The sequence below is a fragment of the Ipomoea nil genome, unplaced genomic scaffold (assembly GCF_001879475.1).
Source record: "Ipomoea nil cultivar Tokyo-kokei standard unplaced genomic scaffold, Asagao_1.1 scaffold0813, whole genome shotgun sequence".
NCBI classification, from domain to species: domain Eukaryota; kingdom Viridiplantae; phylum Streptophyta; class Magnoliopsida; order Solanales; family Convolvulaceae; genus Ipomoea; species Ipomoea nil.
This window is the reverse complement of record NW_017617241.1, coordinates 255,014-276,947: the sequence shown is the minus strand read 5'-3', so window position 1 is coordinate 276,947 and position 21,934 is coordinate 255,014. Positions and strand designations below refer to the sequence as shown.

The 21,934-nt window shown below is 32.9% G+C and overlaps 3 protein-coding genes across 3 annotated transcripts; 1 reads left to right on the top strand and 2 right to left on the bottom strand.

Annotated features, from left to right (window-relative positions):
• Positions 1-1,571: 1,571 nt before the first annotated feature.
• On the bottom strand, positions 1,572-2,741 carry LOC109178028. Its single transcript, XM_019327526.1, has one exon. It carries the CDS (start codon positions 2,739-2,741, stop codon positions 1,572-1,574), a length of 1,170 nt encoding a protein of 389 aa, XP_019183071.1.
• Positions 2,742-4,174: 1,433 nt separating this feature from the next.
• On the top strand, positions 4,175-7,068 carry LOC109178340 (peptidyl-prolyl cis-trans isomerase CYP38, chloroplastic-like). The gene is made up of 7 exons (XM_019327977.1): positions 4,175-4,491; positions 4,619-4,909; positions 5,289-5,488; positions 5,902-6,137; positions 6,282-6,424; positions 6,520-6,591; positions 6,680-7,068. The coding sequence occupies exons 1-7, from the start codon at positions 4,279-4,281 to the stop codon at positions 6,905-6,907; spliced, it is 1,383 nt and encodes a 460-aa protein (XP_019183522.1). The 5' UTR covers positions 4,175-4,278; the 3' UTR covers positions 6,908-7,068.
• A 104-nt stretch (positions 7,069-7,172) lies between these two features.
• Positions 7,173-8,813, bottom strand: LOC109178341 (protein NUCLEAR FUSION DEFECTIVE 6, chloroplastic/mitochondrial-like). The gene is made up of 3 exons (XM_019327978.1): positions 8,548-8,813; positions 8,315-8,433; positions 7,173-7,508 (listed from the first exon to the last, which is right to left on the bottom strand). The coding sequence occupies exons 1-3, from the start codon at positions 8,724-8,726 to the stop codon at positions 7,489-7,491; spliced, it is 318 nt and encodes a 105-aa protein (XP_019183523.1). The 5' UTR covers positions 8,727-8,813; the 3' UTR covers positions 7,173-7,488.
• Between the last annotated feature and the right edge of the window lie 13,121 nt (positions 8,814-21,934).

Here is a 21,934-nt window from a genome sequence, read left to right as displayed (position 1 = left end):
GTAACGCTCTATAGTCCCATCAGCTTTGCGCTTGGTGCGGAACACCCATTTACACCCAATAATGTTCATGTGAGATTCTGGGGCTACCAATCGCCAAGTGTTATTGTGTAATAAAGCATTAAATTCCTGATCCATAGCCTCGCGCCAATGTGGATGTCCCACAGCTTGGGAATAACAGGAAGGATCAGCAATGGCGGTGAGAGCTTGAAAAGTCTCTTCTGTGCCCTTAGTCATATGCCGAAGGCGCATGACATGATCCCGGGTTTGGGTTTGAACACGGCGTTTCCTGGTCCTTGCCGGTGCTGTATGAGTGATGGCCAACCGAGGTGGTTCACTGGCCAGAGGTACGGGCTCAGGTTCAGTAAGACACTGAGCTGGTGCCGGTGCAGTGACCGTTGTCGTAGACGGTATTATAGGACCGGCTGCCCAAGGCAAAGTGGGCTGACTGATGGTCTGTTGAGCCGGGCCTGCTGAAAAAGGAAAGACAGCTTCGTCAAAGCGCACGTGACGACAGATATAGATCTTTCCACTCGTCAGATTAATGCATATGTACCCCCTAAAGGAAGGTGGGTAACCTAGGAAGACACAGGGTGCCGAGCGATATTCAATCTTGTGCCTGTTATATGGGCGCAGATATGGATAACACCGACACCCAAAGACTCGCAGGAAATTGTATGGTGGGGATGTTTTGAAGACACGTGTATATGGAGTATCAAAATTTATGGCAGATGACGGAAGGAAATTGATTAGACATGTTGTTGTTTCGAAGGCGTAGTCCCAATACTGTTGTGGTACTTTGCCTTCGGCGAGTAAAGCTAAGCCGGTTTCGACAATGTGTCTATTCCGGCACTCTACCCGACCATTTTGTTCATGTGTGTATGCACATGACTGGCGATGATTTATACCAAGTTGTAAAAATGTGTTATGTAACTTACGGTACTCACCCCCTAGATCTGACTGAATAGATTTGATAGAGCGCGAGAATTGACGCTCTACCGACACATGAAACGACTCGAATATTTTATATATATCTGATTTTACCCGTAATGGGTAAAACCAGCAGAAACGCGAAAAATCTTCCACAAACAGTACAAAGTAACGGTATCCGTTTGTAGACATTACAGGAGATGGGCCCCAAATATCAGTGTAAAGTAAATCAAGTACATTTTCACTGGAATTAGAAACCCTATCTAATTTGATATTGAGGCTTTTCCAAGATGACAGGTTGTGCAAGACTCCAATGACTCAATTTTATTTGTGGTGACCGGGCAATTTTTCAGCACTTTATGGAGGACCTGTTTATGCGGATGACCGAGCGGGCTGTGCCAAACTGCGGGAGAAGTCCGGGAACTGACAAACGCAACATGTGACCGGGTGACCGGGAGCTTGTACAAACCGCCTGTGGTGGGACCTTTAAGAAGCGTGGCTTTGGTTGTGGAATCCTTCACAAGAAAACAATTGTTATGAAATTCAAAATAAACATTGTTTTCTTTTGTGAATTTTTGTACAGACAAAAGTGGAACAGATAAAGACGGAACATATAGGATATTAGATAATTTTAAGGTTTTAGATTAGGATGGGACAGATGCAAATCCAATTCGCGAAATCTCCAGACCTGCGCCATTACCAACGCGCAACACATCAAAACCCGAATATTCATCGGAATGGGACATCATCCCGGCGTCGGGCGTGGCATGAGCCGTAGCCCCCGTGTCCGGGTACCAACCATCTCCGGCGGCCGGTATTACTGTGCCGGTGGGTGCTTCTCCCGAAACAGCAACGTGAACCTGTGGTGGTTGTGTGGTATAGCGCTTGAAGCAGTAAACCGCAGTGTGTCCGTGGCTCCGACAGATTTGGCACCGAGGACCTCCGCGACCGCCTCGTCCGCCGCCACGTTGCTGTCCACCTCGCCCGGAACGGCCGCGACCAGCCTGATGATGCTGCTGGTTGTGCGACTGCCGTCCACCATTATGACCACCCGGAGAGCCGCGACCCGTGCTGGTGTAGTGGGCGGTGTGGGAGCCGCCAATGTCTGCCGTCGAGGGGTAGTCATCTACCAATATAAACTCATTAGCCTGCAGAAAATCAGACAAATGAGCCAAAGAGACCGGTGATCCGGTTGCCGTGAGCGAGGTGGCCAAGGCTTTGAGCTCCGATCGCAGACCACGGAACACGTAGAGATTCTGTTCCGTGAGCGACAATGGGCGTCCAGCGAGCGCGAGGGATTCCACGAGCAGCTCAGCACGGCCTAAATACTCCGCGGTGGTTGAGTTTCCTTGCCGGAGCATTTGGAATTGCCCAAACAGATTGAGACAGCGGGCTTCGCTGGATGAGCCGAGGGCGGTAATAATGGAGCTCCATACTTCCGCCGAGGTGTTCCGGCCAACCGCCAGGTGGAGAACCTCATCCGCCATTGATGAGATGAGAAGGTAGAGGATGGCCTGGTCCTGCTTCTCCCACGCCTTATGGGCTGGATTTGGCGTAGCGGTGGCAGTAGTCACGGCCGACGAAGATTCGCCGGAGTCCGGGACGATGAACGCTGGCGGGCACTTGATGCTACCATCGACATAGCCCAGCAAATCTTGGCTACGGAGGAACGGAATCAGCTGCGTCCTCCAGAACAGGAAGTTCCGGCTTGTCAACTTCATCGACACATAGTGGTATGCTCCGGCGAGGGGGTTAGCGCCAACTGCCGACAGGGTTCCAGCGGAGATGGTTCGTTCGGATGACTCGGATGCCATGGCCGGAAAACAAAAGGTGAGAGGGGGAAATTTCGATGAGAGGAGAGAGAAAGAGGATCGACCAGACTGATACCAGATTGGAGGAATAATTTCATTCAGTTCTGATAGAATGAGAGATACAAAGTATATCACTACTCAAACTGTAACTACTCCTAACATCTAGGAATACTAAGTCAGAACTCAGAACTATTACAATCATATATTATAACATAACAAATAATAATAATAATAATAATAATAATAATAATAACACTAACACTCACCAAACTCAAACCTTGAACAACTACAAAGAGTATCGTGTAGAGTGAGAGGATTGTCAAAAAAATTTAATGAAAAAGTAAAGAGCAAATACCAATTTTGGTCTCACGAGTATTAGCAAAATGACAGTTTTGGTCCACGTGTTTAATTCCTACCGATTTTCATCCATGACTATTGTTTTAGTACCAATTTTCATCCACAACTATTGTTTTAGTGTCAAAATTCATCACGCCAGTCACCCCTTCGTTTAAGACATACCGAAATATGAAATTATTAAGGGTAGTTTCGTGCTTTTCAAATTAGGATTCATATTTGAGCATGAATAAATGGATTTAAGTCCTAATATTTATCCCAATTCGCAGTTTTCCTTCTCAAATTAATGTAGGATGAGGAGGAGAACTGCGAATTGGGATCAATCTTTGGGCTTAAATTCATTTATTTATGCTCAAATTGGAATATTAAGTTGAAAAGGATAAAAATGCCCTTAAAATTTTTAGATTTCGGGATGTTTTAAATAGATGAGTGACCGACGTGATGAATTTTGGTACTAAAGTAATAGTTGTGGATTAAAATTGGTACAAAAACAATAGTCGTGGAAGAAAATTGGTAGGATTTAAACTTGTGGACTAAAACCGTCATTTTGCTAATACTCGTGGGACTAAAATTGGTATTTGCTCAAAAAGTAAATAATTAAAAGACTTTCAAAGACAAATCTCTCTTCCCAAGTCCTATACTATGTCTTGACTCAACAAAATTGTGAAGATTGTGAATATGAATGAGTAAATCACAATGAGAAGAATTGTATGGTGTTTAGAGCATCCACACTTGTGGATATTGTGGGGAGATTTCAGCATTAAATCTTCCTTTCATGAGATAATAACTAGTGTGGACATGAGATAATTGAAAAAGAATCTCCCTGTAAATATGGGGAGATTGTCAGGAAAAAAAAAAAAAAATGAAGAAGTAAGGCACGCGCCCGGAGGCGGCGCGCCTGACGCGTCTGGTTACTTTATTTTTTTTTTAATTTTATTTTTTTTGTTTTGTTTTTTCTTTTTTTTTTTTCTTTCCCATCCCACACCCTCTTTCCTAATCACTCTTACATTATCCCCACATTCTCCCCAACCAATGTGGATGCTCTTATGAGGAGTCAATCATTGCGAGGTTTAACCCAATACCCAATATGTCTTAATTTCTATCCTATCCCCAATCCTTATCCCATTTCCGTCTTTCTCCTTTCTTCTTCTACTGTTAAACGACAAGGGGTTTGGCGTTAAATCTTATGTTCAGAAGTCCCAATTCGATGGCGGCTTCTTCAATTTCTTGCCACTCTCATCTTCTCGTTACTTCTACATTCAAGCCCCTCAAACGCAACTCACTGATCAATGGCATTAGCTTTGCTCCTGCTTTCCGCCCTCAATTCTCATCTCGCCCCCTCGCTCCGCTGTGCTCTTCTCAATTCTCACCTCCGTTTCAGCTCCCAGATCAGAAACAGGCATTCTTTTTATTTTTCTTTAGCTTCTATTTCATCGATTCTGCCAAAAGTTTTGAATGCTGGGTTTGTGGCTATGCTATGCTTGCGAATTGAGCTCTGATGACGAATCTTGTTAATGGGTGTACAGAAAGATGGGATCTTTTCGTTGAAGAAAAGTGCAATTTCCATTGCGTTAGCTGCTTGGTTGATATCTGGAATGCCTGCATTGGGGTGGCCAGGTCATGCCAATGCGAGCTCTCCGGCGTTGCCAGACGTATCGGTTTTGATTTCCGGGCCGCCAATTAAGGATCCGGGGGCCTTGTTGAGATACGCATTGCCCATAGACAATAAGGCTATTAGGGAAGTTCAGAAGCCTCTTGAAGATATTACAGAAAGTCTCAAGGTTGCTGGCGTCAGGGCTCTTGATTCTGTTGAAAGAGTAAGATATCCTTCTCTTAGATCAAGGATTCATAGCTCCATTTAGCTTTTTTTTTTTTTTTTTTTTTTTTTTTTTTTTTGTGGAGTGGTGATGAAACCCTAAGCCACTACCCAAGGTAAACATATGATCCTGGCCGACAAAGAACCACAAGAAGGTAAACTATTGTTACCCATAAACTATTGTTACCCATAATTGACTGGCTCAAATCAAGAAGGCCAATAGGCCGCTCTTGTAGTTGAACTTGCAATCTGATGGTTACCAAGTCAAATAGCATGATCAACTTGGCTGGGTTTCTCCCTCCATTTAGCATTTTTACATGTAGTGTTAGAGGCATTGTGTGAGTATGGTGATTAGAATTATCTGTTGTCATGCACTGTAGAACGTTAGGCAGGCGTCCCGGGCCCTCAAGCAGGGAAGGACTTTGATTGTTTCTGGATTGGCAAAGTCGAAAGTTGAGCACGGGACTGAATTGCTCAACAAGCTGGAAGCTGGGTTGGATGAGCTTCAACAGATTGTTGAGGATAGGAACCGAGATGCAGTGGCACCTAAACAGAAGGAGTTGCTTAACTATGTTGGAAGGTAAGGGTGGAAATAGGTCTTTTCACACTCGGTGTATGATCCTTGTATTATTCTTCGAAAATTGTTGTTTTATCACTCACTTTTGAAATAGCCAGCGCCTTGTTATCTGCCTTGAGCTTGCCTATCCCATAGGTCTTACAGTTCTGATGATTCTGCTCGGGAAAATAATTTTGAGTGCTGATGTTTAGGAGGAACCCGAGATGCCAAATGAAATGTCATGAGAATTAAGTCATGTGGAAGTTAAATCTGTTGGAGAGAATGAGAAGTTTTTATGTGTTGTGTAAAGCAAAAGCCATAAAGAACGAGGACCCCTAGACAAAAAAAACATAAAACTTCTTAAAATCTCCTATTCTCATTTAAATCCTTATCATTGACTGCAGCTGAGATCTTCCTGGGGCATTGGGTTTCTGCAGTGTTGAAGAGGATATGGTAGATGGCTTCCCATATGAAGTTCCCGAGGAATATTGGAATATGCCTTTACTTAAGGGAAGAGCAACTGTTGAGATGAAGGTGAAGGTTAAGGACAATCCCAACCTGGACGAGTGCACTTTCCGCATTGTTCTGGATGGCTATAATGCTCCAGTTACTGCTGGTAATTTTGTCGATTTGGTAGAAAGGCATTTCTATGATGGAATGGAGATTCAAAGAGGTAAAGTAATTGATTCTCATGCTTTCTACTTGATTTTGGGTGCAAGAAAGATCTTGGTAATGATATGGAATGGAAAATATAATCGAATTTCATTCATAACCATTCCTCAATATCATCTTGATAGTTGTTTTGGATTATATGTAGCGGATGGCTTTGTTGTACAAACCGGTGATCCTCAAGGTCCTGCAGAAGGATTTATCGACCCCAGCACAGAGAAAACCCGTACTATACCTCTAGAAATTATGGTAAACGGGGAGAAAGTACCTTTCTATGGCGCCACCTTGGAAGTAAGTAGTGCCCCCACCCCAACCCTGCAAAATAAAACCCGAAACTGGAAAAAGAATCATTTACTAAGAAAATTTGATTTAATGTGCTTTAACAGGAGCTCGGCCTATACAAGGCCCAAACGAGGCTTCCATTTAACGCTTTTGGAACAATGGCCATGGCTAGAGACGTGAGTTGTCTACACTATCGCTATACAATTATTAACATGGATTTGTTTGTTTTCTGATAGCCAAATCATTTGGTTCTGATAACGACAGGAGTTCGAAAACAACTCTGCTTCAAGTCAGGTATTTTGGCTATTGAAAGAAAGCGAGCTTACTCCTAGTAACGCCAATATATTGGATGGTCGATATGCAGTGTTTGGGTACGTAACAGAAAACGAGGATTATCTTGCAGATCTCAAGGTGGGAGATGTTATAGAATCAATGCGAGTAGTATCTGGACTGGACAATCTTGTTAACCCTAGCTATAAGATTGCTGGTTAGTATGTTGCACTTCACAAATCACAATAAATCGAGTTTATGAGTTTATCAGTCCCCCACCATGTACAATAAAAAGGTAGGGACTGTATCTGAGAAGTAAAAGTTTCTGCAGAATAAAATGTTGTGTAATACTTTTTTGAGATTAAAAGTTATTTTTGTTCACATTTGCATTCAAGTTTGATAGTGTTTACAATTGCCAAGTTTTGATAAGCAAAAACACTGTTACTGCAAATGAAACTAGGTGCTGAGAATGCAGTTCACAAGGGGATTCAGTACAACTGCAAGTGTATTAAGAACAAAAATTTTGGTAATCTCAAAAATTCCATCTTCAATACAAGAAAAAGTAAAGGAAAACCCGATCAATTTAAACCGGCTACTACAAGATAAAAATCACGAGAATGAAAAGACAGTGAGCCCACCGAACTCTTGTAACAGAGATTAGGTATGTCTTCAAATTTAACACAGAATGCAAGTATGATTCCTTGAGTTACAATCAATTATTCTTTGAGATAACAGACCAAAAGATCAGATTTCAACAGTTGTGCTTCCAGTGCTCTCATGTCATAGAAACTTCGGAGGCCATGTTATAGAGTCGTAGCAAACCCTGTAATCGATAAATGAACCACAACCCGCGTTATATAGCAAGAAGTAAAAGCATTGAGATGCACTATAAGACATGTTCTCCAACTATGGATAGCCACAAATATGTCCTAACCACAGAGTTATCCTGCAGCATGCAACTATATGGTGGTAAATTATTCGTTCAATCATATCATCTCAACTAGTCAAGTTTCTTCACTCAGATACTACAACTATTCTCACATAATCTCTCATTTCACCGGTAGACTACAAACACTCTTGCATAATCTCTCATTTCACTAGTAGACTACAAATACTCTCACATAGTCTCTCTTTTCACCGGTAGACTACAACTCTATATGTGCAAGGTATGTAGAGACCTAGAATCATCTTTTTCATTATAGTTGCTTTGTCGAGAGCTAAAATCATCCTTTTCATTATAGTTTCTCTGCAGTTATGGGACTATTCTTGACTTCAATGTTACATCAGAAATATCCAGTACTCAGTCCAATTCATTAGCATAATAAGAAGTATGCAATGTCATCAGAAATTAGTGGTTAGAATAAGCATGTCATAGAGAATCCGCATACATAGAAGCTAGTAAATTGACAGTATCACAGTAAGCCAACCAACATATCCCCAGAGTTCTTGATAAGTGGTAACTTAATCTAATCAAACTCATCTCAAAAGATATGAAACTATCCAGCAGCGATCGAACGGTCATGGAATTGAACAGTCAAAATTTTAATCCCAGATCATAAATAATTGAATAGCAGAGCTTTTATTAGCAAGAAATAACAAGAAGGCTCATGTTGGAGTCAGATTAGTTACCTTCAGAGAGAAAACCCCATTTACCAACTTCTGTAGACAATTTGGACTTCAGTAATGAAGAGGCGGTCCTAGAGTGCAAAGGCATCAATGACTCGACGCATCCCAGCTCCGCCGGCAGCCTATACCGACCCATTTCCCAATAAAAAAATCTTAATAAAATCATGTAATTCATTTCGCAACATTAGATTCATAATGAGCTGGAAATATCAGCATTCTATAACAAGAATTCGAACCTACGGATGAAGGATGAGCAGCGACGGGAGGGACAAGGAACGGCGGTGGGAATGCCGGCTGCGTGGCCGCCGAGAGCGGATGGCCCACCGGAGATGGTCCTTGGCTGGTTGCCAGTCAGAACGGACTTGAAAGAAGAAGTGGATCTCTGAATAACTCTTCTCGCTGAAATGCACGCCATTTCTTTAATCTCTCTGCTCGTCCAAAACCCCTAAAGCGTTCTAAAACCCTAGTAAACTACCAATTGACCCGAACACTAATAGGGCAGATACATCTGGACCCGGCTCGCTGGAAAGTAGGCCTTTTACTTCAGTGAAATGTCTTTCTACCAACAATATCTAGTACAATGGTAATTTTATTATATGGAGTAAAATATTACGTATGCTCTCAAATTTAGTCACAATTTTTACTGGGAAAATGGTCAAATAGACTCTCGAATTTTAGGTTAAAAGTCAATTAGGTCCCTAAATTTTTAAAAGGTGCAATTACACACATCAACAATTTATTTAAGTGCAATGAAGTCCAATAACAAATTAATGACCTGCTATCACAGGTCATTAGGGTTCAGGCCACCTTTCGGCGAATTTTTCGGCCAAAAAAAAAAAAAAAATGACCGGCAAAATTTTCGACAAAAGAAGTGACCGGCGAAATTTTCGACAAATCTGGGTCGATTGCTGGTCATCTTTTTTTTTTTTTTGTCGAAAAAATTGCCCGAAGGTGGCCTGAACCCTAATGACCTGTGATAGCAGGTCATTAACTTGTTTTTGGGCTTCATTGCACCTAAATGAATTGTTGATGGGTGTAATTGAACCTTTAAAAAGTTTAGGGACCTAATTGACTTTTAAGCTAAAGTTTGAGGGTCTATTTGACCATTTTCCCATTTTTACTCTTTACTCTAAAAATTATATGTAGTCAAGTAGATCATTTTTCCTGAACCCACATAATTAAAGTGTCATATCCATACTTGTCACATCAGAAATTATATAGTATAACGCGTCAAGTGTTCGGTCTTGATTTATGTGGTTGGCCCAAGCTCATTCTACTCCGAGATGGAAGGACACCGGACTCATTTACTCAATTACTCATGACTCATCTTTAGAAAGAACAATGAGATGATTTATTTCCATATTTAAGATATTACTTTCCTTATGTTTTAGGAAATAAATTCGTAACCAATGCATATGATTTTTAAAATTTACCTTTCTAATTTAGATCGAATATCAAAATTAATTTTTTAATTTGTAAGAGAGAATCACAGTTATGCCGTTTCCGTTTGACCACAAAGTCTTATACTATTAAGGTAAATTGATCTTATAAATTACCGCTAGAACTTTTATTTATTGGAGCAAGTACATATAATAACTTTTAATGAATATTGTGGGTGTTTGAACTTTTTGAAAAAATTAAAGACTAAATTTAATCACCTTTAATCTATACTTCTTTCCATAGAAGTATAGAGTTGTGTAACTAAATGGTTGATTTAGTCCAGAATCTGGCAAGTGTTCGTCGATCTTAGCTTGCCATAGATATAGACTTCGAACAACACTGTTTCTTTTTTAAGTTTCTAGTTTGACACGGGTATTTTCCAGCGAAATCAGCTGGTGGCTCATATGGGTAGACTCAGAGATGGAGTACCTACTCCAAGAAAGATTCTCATTCTCCGATTTATATTCAAGAAATCTAAAAGTTGTAGATCTCTGTATTTTTGTGCATCTCAAGTTCATAGATCATTAATGATTCACTGATTGCACTATGAATATGCTTAATCAATACACATCATTAATGATTCACTGATTGCACTATGAATCTGCTTAATCAACACACATGCAGGGTGACCTATGTGTACTTTTGGTCTTTACCCTCCCTATTTTTCATTCTGAGAGTTCGCCGGCAAGTGGCAATATTTGTGATTTACATGGAAGGTTTCTAAAATGTTTATATTTAACTGTTAAATTTTCAAAATCTAGGATTTTTTTTTAGATATTCATACAATGCTTCAAAACATTTAGATTAAACACACCAACATATCGTGACATTTATCTATCCACTGCTTCGATTCTAGTTCTACAGAATTACTGTGGATATATAATAAATATATTACTAGCATATATATATGAATAAAATTACAGTATTGAATGTGAATGTAATTTTAGTACTCAAAAGACAAAATGACAATGGCTCTGTTTGGCAAACCTAGCTGAAAAGCTATAAGCTAGGAGCTGATAGCTGAAAAGGAGCTGAAAGCTGAAAAGCTATAAGCTCGGAGCTGAAAATTGAAGAGCTGTTAAGCTAGCTGTTATGATTGAAAGTGTTTGGTAAAATTAGCTTTTGGATAAGCTGATAAATGTAAAAAGACTAAAAAGGACATCTTCATAAAATTTAAATTAGTTTGTTTATATATTAAAATTTAACAGTTCGTCTTCAAAAAAAATAAACATTTTTAAAATAAAACTATTAGCATGATCATGATCTAGCATCCCATAATGAAATAGCAATATTGTCATTGGTTGAAGCCATATTGCTAATTTAATAATAATAATAATAATAATAATAATAATAATAATAATAATAATAATAATAATAATAATAATAATAATAAGGGATTGACGTGAAAGTTGGGATAGGGGAAGAGAAATGATTTTAATTCATAAGGTTAAAATATGTCATTACTTTAAAATAATAAGGGTAAAGATGGAAAAAAAAGTTAAGAAGCTAGTAGCTTATTTTGAAAAGCTACCTGAAGTAGCTTTTTAAAATAAGCTCTTATTTTAAGCTAGGATCTTATTTTGGAACATTACCAAACAGAGCTTATAGCTTATTAGTAGCTTAAAATAAGCTATAAGCTCCTAGCTTAGCCTTGCCAAACAGAGCCAATGTGTATTTAGGAACAATCGTTATGTCATGGAACCGTGTTCACCATTCATGGTGAACACCGTTCCAACGGTGTTAGTACACCGTTATCTTTTTTTTTTTCTTGATTAATTGCGTGACGTTTCTTCTTCATTTTCACATTTTGCGGCTTCACTTTAATTTGAGGTGAACAAAGATTTCGGACATTCATAAATTATGAATTCATGCCTGCACATTCACTTTGGAACCATGCCTACACATTCCCGTCCGAAATCACGACATTCATAAATTATGAATCTATGCCTGCACATTCACTTTGGAACTATGCCTACACATTCACTTTGGAACCATGAGATTATGAATTTTCTGTTATAAGATTATGAATTTTCTGTTATGAGATTATGAATTTTCAGTTATGAGATTATGAATTTTCTGTTATGCGATTATGAATTTTCTGTTATGAGATTATGAATTTTCATTACATTCATAATTCCGGACATTTATAAATTATGAATTCATGCCTGCACATTCACTTTAGAACCATGCCTACACATTCCCGTCCGAAATCACGGACATTCATAAATTATGAATCCATGCCTGCACATTCACTTTGGAACCATGCCTACACATTCACTTTGGAACCATGAGATTATGAATTTTCTGTTATGAGATTATGAATTTTCAGTTATGAGATTATGAATTTTCTGTGTATGCGATTATGAATTTTCTGTTATGAGATTATGAATTTTCATTACATTCATAATCTCATAACAGAAAATTCATAATTTGATCAAATGCGCGCCGTTAACTCCACATCCGCGATTTTTTTTTTTTAACCTAAAAACGACATCGTTTGGCCTTGTGTTCACCATTCACGGTGAACACGTTTCCAGGGCATAATTTGCCATTTTGGAACAATCGCCACAAAAAAAAAAAGTTTAAAGCCCGGTGGGCTGAACAACAGGACAACTCCAAAATATGTAATAAACCTAATATAGACTGAGATCTACAGTTGTTTATAACTGTTTATAATATGTAAGTCCGCTAACCGCTAATTGTTGTTTATAACTATTGATTAACCGCAAATAAGGACATCACGAGGTAGTTCTCACTTCAATTTGTTGTGTGATTTGAATACTCTCTTTGTCAATAAATCCCTCAAGTAGTTAATATAACTGACTTTATTAATTATATTTTTTAAATTTTTAATTTTTTCATGATATTAATAAAATACTTGGTAAATAAATATATAGCATTATTTTGTATTATAACTTTGATATTTAATTAAAAAATAGTGCACAAAAAAGATAATACATTGGAGAAAAATAAAGACAATATAACTAATGAAATTATTTTTCTTAATTAATTTATTGATAATGAATAATTTGTTTTTAATAAGGACATTATAGGGACAATGTAGCGAATATAATTATTGATGAATTTGAATGTAAATAATTTGTATATTGGTGAAAATAAAGACAATAAAACTAATGAAATTATTTCACTTATTTAATTTATTGATAATGAATAATTTTTTTTGAATAAAGACATTGTAGACACAAAATTCTAAATTAAAGAAATGCATATGTATTATTTTTTGTTGTAGCTACTAAATTATTAATTTTAATTTAATAAGAGTAAAATAGAGTACTAATTATGCCAACTTTAACCTTTCAAAAAAAAATAAAAAAATTATGCCAACTTTAATTTGATTGGGTTGAGGTTCGAACCTGAGACCTTTCTTATTAAAATCAACTAGTATTTGCACTCGTGCGATGCACGGAATGGATTTGTTGTAATATATTAAGAATATATGAATCGAAATATAATTATTTAAATTATAACATCAAATATTATATAGTGCAATTAAAGATATAGTTTGGATCGTTTATATATTTTGATATTATCATTACTTGAATTTGTGTAAATAATTGCTCAAATTAATAGCTAATATCTAGATGTACGTATGCGGTGCTATAACTTTGAAGATTTTATTTATCATTGTTTAATATTTTCATAAATTAGGCAAATGTGTTCGTTCTCTAACAACTCAGTTATAGAAATGAATTGCTATCCTTCTTCATTTGTATGGAAGATATATTTTTTTGTCTAGATATATAGCAATTTTTTCATTTAAAAAAAAAATAATATCACCGATTATATTTACACATTATTGAAACCTCTTTGTAGACGACATTGGTAGTGGCAACGCAATCTTGTTTATCTTCGTCTAGAGCTAACACCTTCAATCCATAAGACGGGTTACTTGGGTGAAAATATATAATGGTAGAATATCACTCAATTAGTTATCCTTTTATATTTTCAGTCAATTAGTAATATCAGATTCATTTTCAGCCAATTTTTTTCAGTCAATTAGTCAATTAAAATATCAAAATATAATACAGTGATATTTTTACCTAATTTTCGTTCCATTTTTATTGATGATGTAAGATATTATTATTGAAATATTTCCGTTCCATTTTTAATTTACCTTTACTATTGTTTAAACTATGCATTTACTATTGATAATGTAGAATATTATTATTGAAATATTTTCCTCTAATTTTTAATTTCCATTCCATTTTTAATTAAAATGCAATGATCTCACTACATGAATAAAGACATTTAGTGACAAATCTTTTGTGACGCTTCATAATTTAGTCACAAATAATACCATTTTTGTGACCAAAAAATAATTCGACACTATTGTGTGGTGTAATTGTGATAACTTTTTTTTGGTCACAGATAATATGGTAATTGTGACGAGTAAGTATTTGTTACAAATAAGTTGTCACTATTACTAGAATAATAGTGTCGTAACATGCGTTGTCACTATTTGTTGTCACTAAATGTATGTTTATTTTGGCGATATTATAATTATGGCGGGAACAAATGTAATTGTGACAAAAAATAATGTTGACACAAATTTTGTACTTTTTGTGACAAATAGTTGTTGGTCACTCTTGTTGATAATATTCGTGACAACATCTTTTGTCAATAAAAAATTCAATTGATTTGTACCATTAGAAATGAGAAACAATTGTGAGAAGAAATATTGTTGTCACTAATATTGTCATTTTTTGTGATGAAATTGTTACAAATATTTGTGACACTCTATAATTCCGTAACAAAAATTACTAAATTGTGATAATAATTGTGTTGATTTTTTTTTTTTTTTGTCACTAGTTTATTATAACTGTGACGAGTAATTAATTGTTAGAATGACTTCGCCACTATAGTTAAATAGATGGATATTGTGTGAAATGAATGTAATTGTGAAAATACATTTTATAATCACTCATTTTTAAATGTTCTTATGTGACAGATAAGTTCACTATTACTTATTTTACTAATTTGTCATATTAATTTTTTAAAAAGTAAACATCTATTTGTTTAGTACCAACAATATATTTCAAAAAGATTTATTAAAGTTAACCATTCAAACTCAAATTTTTTTTTTTTGAAAACTGCAAACTCAAAATATAAAAAGTAAAAAATTCAAAAGTTATAAATACAAATTCATATAGTACTCAATCATCATCATCATCACCACCTTCCCCATCTTCAGATGTTGGAATCTCATCATCATCATTAATAAAAGGATCTTCATCACTATCAATTTCATCTTCTTCGATACTCATGGTATGAACATTTGATGAGTTTAGTTCAACAGTTGCAGCATCCAAATCAGGCTCATGCAATACCATAACATTATTATTATATATCGTCCAAATTAGAACCATGAATGATAAATGTGATACTCGATTTTTTTAGCCGTTCTAAATTCTTCTTTTTCCGATTGATCATTCATTTCTTTTCTAATCAAGCTTTAAAAAAAATTAAAATCACATTATCCTTATCCGATTATTATTGTTATAAATAAATACAGAATAAAGTATGTATAATTATAATGTTTGATTATAAGTATGTGGGTAATATTTTGAAATACAAAATAATTATTTTAACATAAATTGTGTACATATCAGTTTGGTCATATAATTATATATGTATATTTTATATATTTATGTATTATATGTGTAGTACATATATTATTTGTATGTAATATGTAATATATATATATATATATATATATATATATATATATATATAAATAATGAATACGTGTTGTCAAAATAAAACATATATTTTGGTTGTAATTACCTTAATAGATATATATTGTATGCTTTTATATGATAGAAATCTTTAGGTAATTAACTAAAATTATTCTTTCCATTAATTACTAAGTTGACTAGGGTTGGATGATCAATATAGATATTTTCTTCCTTATTTTTTCCTACCTTGGCTGATTCTACTAGCAAAAGAAAAAAAAATCCTCTCTTCTTCCAATCTCTTCATTTTAGAAATTCTAAAAAAAAAAAAAAAAAAAAAAAAGAGAAGAAATTCTTCTCCCATTCTTCTCAAGAGTTGAAACAATCTACACAGGCCTAAGGAGGAGATTTTAGAGCATTAAAAGGTTAAAAAGATTTGGGAAGAATTTGTTCTAGTAAGTGGTTGTCCTTTATCTTACTTTGCCCATCTTTGTTTTTTTGTTTTTTTTTTAAATGAATTTTTGATTGGTTGAAAGTTATGAATCAAATAAATTGTTTTATGAAATGACCAATTCAAGTGTTATCTGAAAATTTTGGTATGATGTATTAGTAAAAACTGCATAAATATGAGATTTTGGTTGGTTGATTTTGTTGTATGAATCATATCTAGATAAATTATATTCATAATAGTTGAAATATATAATTTTTTAGTATTGAACATGTATTATACTAAAAAAAATAAGTGTAATGTTTGATTTATTATATGTTTTGTACTTACACATATATATACTCCCGTATGTATTTTGTATATAAAAATACTTATTTTATTATTATTATATTGAATGACATACTTTTATATATATATATATATATATATATATATATATATATATATATATATATATTTCCTGTTGTGACCTTTCTTAAATTAATTTACTCAATTATTAATATTTATCATAATTGCAGGATAAACTTCAAGAAGAGGGGGAGAAGAATAAAGAAAAGATTCCAGCTTCAACTCTACCACTTGTTGAGTATTTTGATTTGGTATTAAAAAGAAAGTCAAGCTATGCACGGTGGTCTAGGAAGCAATCAAGGGCTTCAAAATATGCTAAGCAATGAATCTCCATCAATTACCTCAAGTGAAGAATAATCAAGACATTTTATTTTAAAACGTTTTTATTTGAATTCAGTTGTATTTCTTACAAAGTACATTTGTTAGACAATGATGTCTTTATATATATATATATATATATATATATATATATATATATATATATATATATATAATTTGACAAGTAACATTTGTTGAATGAATTATTTTATTTCAAATAATAATTAAATTAAAACATTTAATTATGACAAGATTTTGAAATAAATAATTTTATATTTTGTGCATTTGGCTAGTATTATTTGGAAAAAGAAGTGTAACCAAGTAATGGTCACAACAAAGTAATTATTGATACAATTTTTTTGGTCACTGATAATCATTTTTGCGTCAAGAACAATTCTCACAAATAAATACAACTATTGTGACTAAAGTGTTGTCACAATAAAATAATTAATTGCAACGATTTTAGTTGTCACTAAATCAATTTTTTGTAATAACATATTTGGTCTCAAATTATATATTTATTGTGACAACTATCGTTATCACTCAAATACTACTTTTAGTGTAAGCAAATATTGTCACCAAAGTTGTGAGTAATTGTGACAACTTTTCAAAAGTCGTCACTACTACAATAGTGACGACAGGTGACGACTTCAAAATTGGTCACTAATTTCAATAGTGACCAAAATTGATAGTTTTGGTGACAACTTCTGCTGTCACTAAATGTGAAATTTCTTGTAGTGTCTGACCATTTCTTCTTCTTTTGTTTTAATCAATTTTGGATCATTTTTTATTTACAATCAATTATTAATATTCATTTCCTTTTATATTTTCAGTCAGTTATTCATTTTTATTTTCAGTCAATTGGTCAATTAGAATATAGATGCAGTGATTTTTTTACCTAATTTTCGTTCCACTTTAATTTGATGATGTATAATATTATTAATGAAATATTTTTGTTCCATTTTTAATTTACTTTTACTATTTTTTAAAATATGTCTTTACTATTTGATGATGTAAAATATTATTGTTAAAATATTTCCTTTCCATTTTTAATTTTCCTTTACTTCTCAAAAAAAAAAAAAAAAAAAAAAAAAAAAAAAAAAAGAGACTTTGGACTTCTCAATACTTGCCCACATTGATGGGCAAAAAATTATGTTTGTAAGAGGAGCATTGCTCATCTTATATAGAGTTTGAGCTCCTCTTTCCAAATATTTTCAATGTGAGATCAAAATAATCCCACATCATTTACAAAGGGAGCCAGTAGGCCGTGGCTCCCTTTGGACTTTTTTTTTTATTATTATTATTTTAATATTTTTTTATTTTATTTTGTATATCGTTTTGTTTGGATTATTATTATTATTATTATTATTATTATTATTATTATTATTATTATTATTTAATCAAAACACTAAAGATATTATTTCATAACTCAGAAATTTGTTCCAAAGTGCTAAAAACTAAAACAACACATACATTATGAGTTAATCTTTCCCACCCCAACAAATAATAACAAATAAATAATAAATAATAAATAAAATAAAAAACTAAAATAAGAAGACAAAGCTAAGGTTTATTAAATAAGAACCTTTTGACTTCTCAATACTTGTCACATTGATGGACAAACAATTATGTTTGTACCTCTTATATAGAGGAGCTCAAGAGCTCCTCTGATCTTTTCAAATATTTTCAATGTGGGATCAAAATGATCTCACATCATATAAAAAGGGAGTCCATGGCTCCCCTTTGTCTTCTTCTTCTTCTTTAATTTTTTGTTAATTTAAATTTTATTTTGTATATAGTTTTGTTAGGATTATTATTATTATTATTATTATTATTATTATTATTATTATTATTATTATTATTATTATTATTATTATTATTACTATTATTATTATTATTGTTGTTGTTGTTGTAATTTGATTATTTGGCAAATTCGACAAAAATTTTATAAATTCGTCTGTTTAACATTTTATATTTAATCAAAACAAAAAAATTATATAATAAGTCAGTAAATTTGCTCCAAACTGCTAAAAACTAATACAACACATACATTTCTGGTTAATCTTTCACAACTCCCACTAATAATAAATAAAAACTAAAATAAGAAGACAAAGCTAATTAAGGCTTCTTAAATAAGAACCTTTTGACTTTTCAATATTTGCCCACATTGTTGGGCAATCAATTATGTTTGTAAGAGGAATATTGCTCCTCTTATATAGAGGAACTCTCTCTTTTCAAACATTTTCAATGTGGGATCAAAATGATCCCACATCATTTATAAATGGAGCCCGTGACTCCCGTTTGTCTTATTTTCTTTAAAAAAAAAAATTAATTTTATTTTGTATATAGTTTTGTTTGGATTATTATTATTATTGTTATTATTATTGTTGTTGTTGTTGTTGTTGTTCTTGTAATTTGATTATTTGACAAATTCGTCAAAATTTAAAAAAAATCGCATGTTTAACATTGTATATTTAATCAAAACACCAAAAATATTATTTAATAACTTAGCAATTTGCTCCAAACTGCTAAAAATTAAAACAACACAGATACATTTTGGGTTAATCTTTCCCAAACCCCCTAATAAATTTAAAAATTAAAAAAAAAAACTAAAATAAGAAGTCATTAAGATAAGGTTTCTTAAATAAGAAAGTTTATATGAACAGATACTACATGTAACAGAGTGAATCGAATAGTTATGTTGTGGAACCGTGTCCACCTTGCAAGGTGGACACAGTTCTATGTTCATAATTACTGAACTATATGCTCATAATTATAAAGTTAAATATTCATAATCTTTGAACTTCGTATTCATAATTATTGAACTCTATATTCATAATTACAGAACTTTATGTTCATAGTTACTGAACTATGAGTGTGTTTGGTTCGCACATAGGAATCGGAATCGGAATCGGAATCGGAATGGGTATCAAATACTTGGTAATGATAATGGGTTTTGGTGAAAGTATTTAACATGTTTGGTAGTATGGTGGAATGAGAATGGTTACTAATAGTAGTACTTGAGAATGAATAAGGGAATGAAACCCTTATTTTATTTGGGTATGGATTTTTCAATTGATGGGGTATTCGAAACCCATAGTAGTGTTCTAAAAACCTATCAACCAAACAACAACAATCACTTTCATACCCATTCCTATGGGCAAAACCCACCAACCAAATACACCCTATATGTTCATAATTATAAAGATATATATTCATAATTTTTGAACTTCATATTCACACTTATTGAATCTCTATATTCATAATTATATGTTAATAATTATGTTCACAACACTATGTTCATAATTATAGAACTATATGTTCATAATTTTTGAACTATATATATTCATAATTATGAACAATTTTAGAACCGTGTCTACCTTACATGGTGGGCACGATTCCACAACATAATTTGCCGGGTCACCCGGTGTCGATAAACGAATAAAACAAATGAATATTCAAAGTAATGTAAAATCATTAAATCTTTCAATTTAAACAAAAGGCATAAATTTAAATTTTTAAATATAAAACCTATATGCTTATTCGTGCAGTTGACTGAATATGCTTATTACCAATTAATTATAAAATATCATACATATTATTACCCATTATGCTATTATGTTATTACCTAATTAATATTTGTTCTACACGGTATAACCAATAGAATATTTAATTAATTGTCTGCAAAAGTTTGAGCGAAAAAAATGAAATAGGAGGATTTTATTATTATTATTAATATATATATATATATATATATATATATATATATATATATATTAGGTATTATTTTTATAATTAAGGTATAATATTATTAAATTGAAATTATTTAAAATATATAGATCCATATTATGAAAAATCTTATTAATTTCGGATATTAAAACTATATATTTATATTAAAGGTGAAATGATAAATAATTAAGTTTCAATAAGTTTAGTTATATCCTAACTTTATATTTTATAAAATATATAACCGAGATTAATATTCTTTCTATATACTAAGTTAGTTTAAGGGTCAATAGTATTCAAAAAAAAGTTAGTTTAAAAATATTAATAGTCATTTCTTATTTCAATTGGCATAAATTTCTTGTCATTTTTATTCTCAGTCAATTATTCTTTTTTTAACACATATTAATTAATTAGTTAATTATTAATAACAACTTTTTTTTATATTTCCACTAACTTTACATTTTATAAAATAAATAATCGAGATTGATATTTCTTTCTATCTCAGCTAAACGATAAGATGCAAACTTCATTTTACATATTTATTAATACATTTTATACCAGTAATTTTTATATTTTTAGTAACTTATTAATATTCAAGTATTAATATTCATTTCATTTTTCAATTGGCCTAATTTCAATGAAAATTTTTATATTTTCAGTAATTTATTAATATTCAAGCATTAATATTCATTTCATTTTTATTTTTTAATCAAGTATTAATATTCATTTCACTTTAATTTGATTGGGTTGAGGTTCGAACCTGAGACCTTTCTTATTAAAATCAATGAGTAAATTACGGTGAACTAACATAAATTAACGGAAAAGATAATATTTAACGGAAAAGTTAACGGATAACCATATTCATTAAGGATAAATTAGGAAATCTCAAGAAAAAATTAAAATCTGAACCATTAATTTGATTAAAAAATTTGACCGCCATTTTTTCTACCCATTATAGACCTAACTCTCTTGGACTCTTATATATATATATATATATATATATATATATATATATATAGGATTATATTCAAATACAAATAGCCTTTAAAATATAAACGTGTGGATTGATTAGGATCGTTAGATTTTGTAATTTGATGGATATGATTTATTTAATTATTTATGTATATTGTTTTTAACCGTGCGCATATTTTTAGGTTAGAGGGGGTATTTTTGAATTTTTACCATTGCAATTAATCAGGTATAAGAAATGAAACCAACTAAATTAATAGAAATTTGTTTTGCCAGCCTGACAATTAACAAATGCAAATCCTTACTAGCCAGCAGCTAGCTAGCAAAAGTTGTTTCAGACAATGCCACATTGAACGACCAAGTTTTTTCAAGGTTGGTGGGTACGGTCCCACTAAAAGGGAGAAGGAAGCTGTCACATCTCGCGCAAAAAAAAAAAGTGCTCAATTGGGCGCGTGTATGTCTAAATACACTATTTAATTTTTTTAATTATTTTTTTTTTTGCTTCATGTTGCACCCCGGATAACATCTCTACGAGATTCCGGGGTTTCCTATACCACTCTAAAATTTTTCAACACTTGTACATAACATCTAATAGCTTGTAGAATAATCTAGAAGCATATATATTACATTAGAAGATGTAGGGATGCCTTATAATATTTTAGAACATTATGGAATCCTCTT

Excerpts from the sequence above, each read along its gene's own strand:
- LOC109178028 (XM_019327526.1), bottom strand. The coding sequence starts at position 2,741 with ATGGCATCCGAGTCATCCGAACGAACCATCTCCGCTGGAACCCTGTCG.
- LOC109178341 (XM_019327978.1), bottom strand. The coding sequence starts at position 8,726 with ATGGCGTGCATTTCAGCGAGAAGAGTTATTCAGAGATCCACTTCTTCT. Across the intron at positions 8,434-8,547 it reads TGCTCATCCTTCATCCGTAG|GCTGCCGGCGGAGCTGGGAT; the intron begins GTTCGAATTCTT and ends GGGTCGGTATAG. Across the intron at positions 7,509-8,314 it reads ATGGGGTTTTCTCTCTGAAG|GGTTTGCTACGACTCTATAA; the intron begins GTAACTAATCTG and ends TATCGATTACAG.
- LOC109178340 (XM_019327977.1), top strand. The coding sequence starts at position 4,279 with ATGTTCAGAAGTCCCAATTCGATGGCGGCTTCTTCAATTTCTTGCCAC. Across the intron at positions 5,489-5,901 it reads TTGCTTAACTATGTTGGAAG|TGTTGAAGAGGATATGGTAG; the intron begins GTAAGGGTGGAA and ends GGGTTTCTGCAG. Across the intron at positions 6,425-6,519 it reads TCTATGGCGCCACCTTGGAA|GAGCTCGGCCTATACAAGGC; the intron begins GTAAGTAGTGCC and ends GTGCTTTAACAG.